Raw genomic sequence first — 7,496 nt, forward strand, 5'->3', positions numbered from 1 at the left:
ATATATATATACATATATATATATATATATATGTATATATATGGATTCGTTATTTGCAGCGGGAAGCAGTATTAGTTCAACACACCATTCTATATATCTTACTAAATATGGACATACTGAAATGACAAATAGTGCCAAAAAGCACAGAAGTATATCAGTACCAGGCGGAAAGCGTCCACTAGCTGCGGTAAAGTTGCTAAACCTTGATGTCAGTGTCTTTATGCGTTAGTATCTATTAGTAACCGCATGTTTAGCCAAATGTAGCCTCCATTGACATAGAGAAAAAAAGAAAAGGATAAAGATCCTTCCCGGTGTACATGAACACATAAGGCCGGTTCCCGGTTTTCATAGCGTATATGTTCCCCACCTGGAAAGAGACGGCGCTCCGTCGCAGGATTGCTCATTCTTGCCAGCTCTGTAGAGTGGAGCAATGTGAAATTAAGTTCTTTGCTCAAGAACACTGCGTGACGCCCGGTCCAGGAATCAAACGTTCAATTTTATGATCATAAATCCAACACCTTAACCTCTAAGGCACACACCTCCACAATGACATAGAGTAAAATATCCGTTATTAGCGATGGAAACCTCATCGGTTTAGTATAACATTCTGTATGACTTACTTCAGATGGAAATACTGTAAAAAGCCACAAATTTGTGGTATTCGTCCTGAGAAAGCATCTCGTATAGACATATAGCTCTAAAACGCGTTTAATACTAAAATAGTTTTAGCACAACATCTCTATACGAGATGCTTTCTCAAGACGAAAACTGCAGTTCTGTGAATTTCCACACTATATCTACGTTAAGTAAGACTAAATAGTTTAAACAACATCTGCTGGCATGTCCCAACGTTTCATATTACGGAAAAAAATTCAAAAAAGAAATTAGAAGCAGTTCGTATGTCGGCTGTGGTTTTTAGGCGTAAGAGAATATATCCTCCATGCGCCTGGTGCAAAAGACACCTACATACATACATACATACATACATACATACATACATACATCTCACATTTTGACATGAAAAGTACATAATAACTACCTTTAAACTAAGATCTGATGAGCATGCCTTTCTTTCCCTGTGACGGGGACATTGGCTATAAAGGAGGAGTCATTCACCTTCAGTTTACTGCTATAAACTCTCCCACAATATTCTAATGTAAAGTAAATCTAGCACAAGCATTTTAGCTTTGAAAAGCATATGAAGGCACATAATTCCACTTTCTCGATGGTATTTTAGACGAGTAAATGAAGAATCGAGAGAAAGATGTTGGTTAATTTATAGATAGATAGATAGATAGATAGATAGATAGATAGATAGATAGATAGATAGATAGATAGATAAACAGACAGACAGATAGCTTCTGCCGATTAAAAGTAATATACGCATGTTTATAAAGAGAGAACGGGAGGAGAGAGAGGGAGGAGCCAGAGATTCCACTAGCAATCAGAAACAGTGTGGTGTGTTGATCATTTAGTTACTACTCTCCCATATTTTGCGGTTACATTTTATATTCTGATTCATTATATATTTTAGATGTACTCTGTTATGTTTAAAAACGATTCAGTCTCGACTTTAAATTTTAAGCTCCTCGGCCACTATTGTTCATGAGTTTTATCAATGGTTGTTAATGCAGAACTTCTTACAAACCTCTTAGCATGGTATTTTGTGGTTCTATTTTAATTTGATTTTTAATTTTCTAACAATTTCTATTCTTCCGCAACACTTCTCACAACTGTCTGTTACCTTAACCCTGATTTAGAAGTGTTTCTCTTTTTCCTCTGCTAATAGAAAGCAGGGTTCTTTTTATCTATTAATTTTAGTTTCTTTTCATTCTTTTTTAGATATTTTTATAAGAAACCTTATTTTAATTTTCTAATTTCTAATTTCAAAATGCCTTTGTCTGTATTTACAGCAAATAAATTGTTTTCTAAGTTAGACATTGTGTGGTAGATTCGGAAAGTGATCTCTTCTTTGTTTTCTTGTTTAGCATTGCTTGTATTTCAGAATGCTGCAACTATTTCATTGGAATAGCTAAAATATTGATGCCTATTATCTTATAATTAGTATTTGGCTTAGTTATAAGAATTAAGCTTACACGTCTATAATATTCTTTCATCTGTTAATGTTGTACTCTGTTTAGATTATTTATTGAGAAGTATTTGCGAATATGCGTTTGATCTAATTATCGATATTTCTTTATCTGAAATTACATCAGTGGCTTTAAATAATTTTCTCTTGTTTTCTGCATTTCTTTTTTCTAAATCAAATTTAATATGCTGCTGCTGTGAGACACTACTCCACATGAGTTGAGGTGTTTTTCATTGTTTATTGCCTGCAGTGTAAAACTTGCGTTGATATGAGTGTGTGTGTGTGTGTGTGTGTGTGTGTGTGTGTGTGTGTGCGTGTGTGTGTGTGTGAGAGAGAGAGAGTTTGCGTATGTGTGCATTTGTGTGTATGTGTTTGAGTGTGCTTATGTATATATAAATATATATACAGTTACATATATATGAATACACACACATACAACACACACACAAACACATATATATGTATGTGTGTAGCTATGTTTATATATGTATGCATATGTGTTTATAGATAGATAGATAGATACACACACATAAAAACACACATACATATATGTGTGCATTGCAAGGCATATATATATATGTATGTGTATGTACGTATCAATGTAATATATATATATATATATATATATGTGTGTGTGTGTGTGTGTGTGTGTGTGTGTGTGTGTGTGTGTGTGTGTATGTGTTGTATGTCATATAGATATATATGTATATATATGTGTGTGTGTGTGTGTGCGTATATATATATATATATATATATATATATACGAGAAAGACAGTAAAGTGTAAATATTGATGTGTTTCGAAAAATGTTACGAAACAACTATGTTTTAGGGAATAGAGATTAAATCTTTTTTTTAATTGTCCTTAGTAAATGTGCGCATAGAATCGAAGAACATTTACTGGGAAAACAGAAAAAGGTAGTTACCACAAAAGAATTAAGTGATTGGAGAAAGAAAGTGAGAGAATGAAGGAGAGAAAGAAGTTGAAAGGGACAAGTGAATAAAAGTCTGAAGGAAGTAGTGATTAAATCTTGAAAGAAGAGGAACAATATTCTTTAGTGCAAATTAGAGACAATGACGTTCAAATGGCCAACAATATTTTTTTAATTTACACGGATTAAAACTCCCATCTCACATTTTTTCTCATTTCTCACCAACCTCACTCTCCTCCAAATTATTTTCATTTCTCCCTCCAGTCATTTCCTTCGCTCACATGTGCAGTAACTCATTCGTTAGTATTTCTAATATTTCTTCACTATTTCCCCATTTTTACCTAACAAAGACAAAAATCTTCTCTCTGTGAGAATCATATTTCCAAAGGCGACGCGATATACGAACATAAAACCTCATTTTAAATTTAAATACAACTTTACCCAAAGTAAACCTTCGTTTGTTAGCTCGTATGCTTTTTTTTATATTCTATGCAAGATATATTTAAATATTCTCTTATAGCACGTATGCCTAAGCTGAGTATGGTTTTGTATGATGGTTAAAGATTTTAATGTCTGACAGGAAGGAAATATGAAAATTTTCGAATATTCCTCTTCTAATCTTTTTGCTCTGTAGAATTATGTACCATTTACTCAAAATCTTTTTGATGTACCTGCTTTCTACTGGTGCTCTCTTGGTAATGGTTGATTTTTCCAGAATTGATGCATTTTTAACACTGTTAAAGGCTTTCCAGCAATCGACTTCACCATTCTCAAAACCATTTTCTTTCTTACTGTAATTCTCAGTAATGGCTTTGTCTGATCAATAATTGATATTTACAAGCAAATGATGCATTTCGGTATCCTGTCAGTTCTCGAAGCGAGTTACGTTTAAAAGATATAATTTTTTTCAATATTATTGCTGTTGAGGCTTTGTATACTGTAGGCAGGCAAGTTATTGGCTTTCCAGAGCCATTTCAGTAGAACATTGAATATTTTTGGAAGAACATTGTGTTTAAAAATAAAACATGTTAATCAAGATAAATCTATCATTTTTAGGTGCCTACCAGTTGTACTTGTTCTGTGGTATCTAAACAATATCTTATAGTATTTTTGCTGCACATTTTTTTTCAGTATTAATGTTTGAAAATTCCTTCACTCTCTATCCTAAATTATTCTACTTGTCTTGCTGTTGGCGCTGTATTGATCTCTATTGTTCTATGCAGTTCTTCGTTAAAAATGTTTTGGTTTGATATCAAACTGTTTTCTTCAAAACATAGTTTTTGCTATTCATCACGATGGCGAAGCGATTTTTGCGATTTGTTTTGTTTCGGGAAGCATTCTGTCAGTTTGGGTACTTCATGTATTGTATTTCTGTAGTATCTGTCTCTTCGTGTTATATTTATTTCTTCTCGTTACTGATTTTACTACATATTGGGATATAAATTTTCTGCCTGCCTCTGAATGTTTGTTCAACATGTTTACTTGGGTTTGTATTTTCCTATATGATTAGTTTTGCGAAAATATCCGTTTTAATGTGTAACTTCAATCTATGTTTGCAGCTGTTTACGTTAAGTCTACAATAGTCGCTCATAAAGTGAGCACTAACATATTTAATACAGGGATCTAATAATTGAATTTATATCCATAATGTGAAGATCCAGTCATGGATAAAGAAGGCGGGAGAGACACTCACCGAAATTTACATTCAATAAATTTAATTAAACATTATGTAGAAGTACTCAGTCTAGAGTTTTGTAGTACGGTGACAACTTCTGTATATGTTGCATTTGTGATTTCGTCGCTGATCGAGATCTTGTCCATTAAATATATTTTGTAAAATTTCAGCTTGCACCATCAAATATATACTTTGTGAGTATAGGGATAATTTTTTTTTCTTTTTGATATATTCTTTATATTTCTGGAAAAATGCCTTTGAATTCTTAACCTGTTTCCTAGTGGTATAGACATTTGAGAAGGTATAGAGAATATTGTATGTGAAGCTAGCATAAAAAAAAGATTGTGAGTTCATGTATACATATATATATTTCAGATATATGATATCTTGTACTCGAATCCTAGAAGTTAAATGCTTTACATAGAAACCTGTAAATACAAGCAATGGGGAGGGGGAATAGTTCGACAATTCTTTTGCTGTGCATAATAACCTTATGTTTAAGTAATTTAACTTATTGTGCGCTAAAAATCGAATGTTGACAATAAAAGAACTTACCGATCTGCATATTTGTTGAGAAAATTGTTGAGACACAGTTGATAACAAGTTTGTCATTTCCGGTATAAACTTCCTGTTTTCCACACTTAAAGACATGTTAAAAGTCGTTCCTAGAAATTAGATTGAAAAGTAAATCATTCAGGAGTTAACACATTCTTCTAACAGCATAAACAACGTCAACAACATGGTCATTTCAGATACATTCTTACGGTTGAAATTGTTATCATCATCATCGTCTGTTGTTGTTGTAGTTGTTGTTGTTGCTGCTGCTGCTGCTACTGTTGTTGTTTAAGCCCCGAGGAATCCTGGTTAGCGAAACTCATAGTTAAAGGCTTTCCAGCTAAGATTATCCTACATTTTCCCTGGGCATGATGTATCTATGACTGCATTAGCCAATGTGTTCTTAGAAGGAAACTTTGGTTGCTATTTTAAGTGAAGCTTGACCAAAATCATCACTCTCTACTAGCCAATAGAATAATTCAATCAATTATACGTAACTAGCAGAGATACCCGACATTGCTTGAGATTAAATGGCATAGTTTGTATATATATATATATATTATAGTTATGTTGAAACATGTGATACGGGAAAGTGCAGCATTCGCGACAAAACATTTGTGGAGTAAATGATGGGCTAATTCGACTAGGCGGCATGTCATGCGCCCGTTTGGAGGATTCTAGGCCCTAACTTGTCATGGAAAATTGGGTATGTGGGTGTGTGATTTTTAAATGCACTGAAAAGCTGTCAGTGGATATACTCTCCTTTGCGGCGGTCGGCGCTGCGTCTAACACAATACATTGTATGATTGACAGTCGAATGAATGTAGGTGTAATGGAGATATTGTACGTAAATGGGTACATTCCGGAAAGGGGTTGAAAAGGAAGACGGCAACGCGGAAGTGAACTGTTGTAATGTTGCAGAAGGTGAAGTGTTGACATTGGATTGCTGATGATGCTGTAGAATAAGAGACATAATCTGAGCCTATGCAGTTACATGAGAATATATAGTAAGGAATTACTTGAATAAATTCCGCGTGGTTGGTGGGTGTAATTGGAGAATATCCTTTGATACTGAAGTCCATGCAGGAAACGGCTTTGTTGGTGCAGTCTTCGGGTTTGTTGGTGTTATGCCGAAATGGTATCCATCTTTACCGTTCACAAAGAGTAGTGGATACTGGAAGGCATCGTAGGATGTAGTAACTCCTACAAAACCTTTTGGTAAACAATATTCTTTGTTTTCCATTGTAGAACAAATGCAAATAGATTTTTTTGCTTCCCACTCTAGAGCAGCCAACATTCAATTGCTCGTGTGAGCATAACTCTTCCAGGTGAAATTCTACCACAGACAGTGTTTGACCCTGGAATTTATTGATAGACATTGAGAAACTGATACGAAATTGAAGTCTTCTGAATGGAAAAGGAATTTCTGCTCCCAGTGGAATGAGAGGAAATCTGGTTATGAAAACATCTTCTCCTTTGCCACATCCAGAGAAAATGAGGCCTCAATAGCATGTGGCATCATCTTCTTTACCACCAGGCGTGTCCCACTGCAGAGTGTTGGCGGATCCAAATTCTTCAATGACATTACTGGAGTTCCCACTTTCAGTTCCAATCTGTGGGGAAGTAGTCCTAGAGGCTCCAATGAATTGAGAAATTCTGTTGGGTAATTTACCATCTCTTCTGGATCTAGAATTGTATCAATTGACATATAGATGTGAGGACTTCCATGAAGGTACTGCAGCAGCTGCTCATTAATTTTACTTGCAGTGCAGTTTTTTTGTTTGTTTGCTTTTTGTTTTTGTTTTGTTTTTTTTTAGCCAGTATTGCTCCTTTACACAGCCAAATGAGATTGTGATAATTTTTTACCGATGGATGTAAGGGTGACAATCAATTTCGGAAAGTTACTTCGCAAAGAGTTACCACCCTTCACTACGTACCGCAGGAAAAGGTATTTTCTGATCGCAGAGGGCCCGTTACTCATTATGTGAAAAGTTTTAAGAGTCTAAAAACCATCTCTGGAACATAAGTAATGCATGATCCCAATCTGGAGAAAATCAGCTGTGAACTTCAGATTTTATGCGTATATACACACGCACACACACACACACACACACAACCTCACTTCCATAGCTAGCTAGCTAGCTAGCTAGATAGATAGATAGATAGATATCTTTTTATTATAGCCACACAGGGCTAAATACAGAAAATGGACAAATTACAAAGTAGAGCTTTTTTTGTGGGGGGGGG

General features: G+C 34.7%; 1 protein-coding gene across 3 annotated transcripts in view; it reads right to left on the bottom strand.

Annotated features, from left to right (window-relative positions):
- Positions 1–7,496, bottom strand: part of LOC106874046 (uncharacterized) — a 163,309-nt gene that overhangs the window by 113,873 nt on the left and 41,940 nt on the right. For all 3 annotated transcript variants that reach the window (XM_052969498.1, XM_052969500.1, XM_052969501.1), the window contains exon 4: positions 5,250–5,359. In XM_052969498.1, the coding sequence (XP_052825458.1) occupies positions 5,250–5,359 (110 nt within the window). The remainder of the gene's footprint in view (positions 1–5,249; positions 5,360–7,496) is intronic.

Source organism: Octopus bimaculoides, chromosome 7 (assembly GCF_001194135.2).
Source record: "Octopus bimaculoides isolate UCB-OBI-ISO-001 chromosome 7, ASM119413v2, whole genome shotgun sequence".
NCBI classification, from domain to species: Eukaryota; Metazoa; Mollusca; class Cephalopoda; order Octopoda; family Octopodidae; genus Octopus; species Octopus bimaculoides.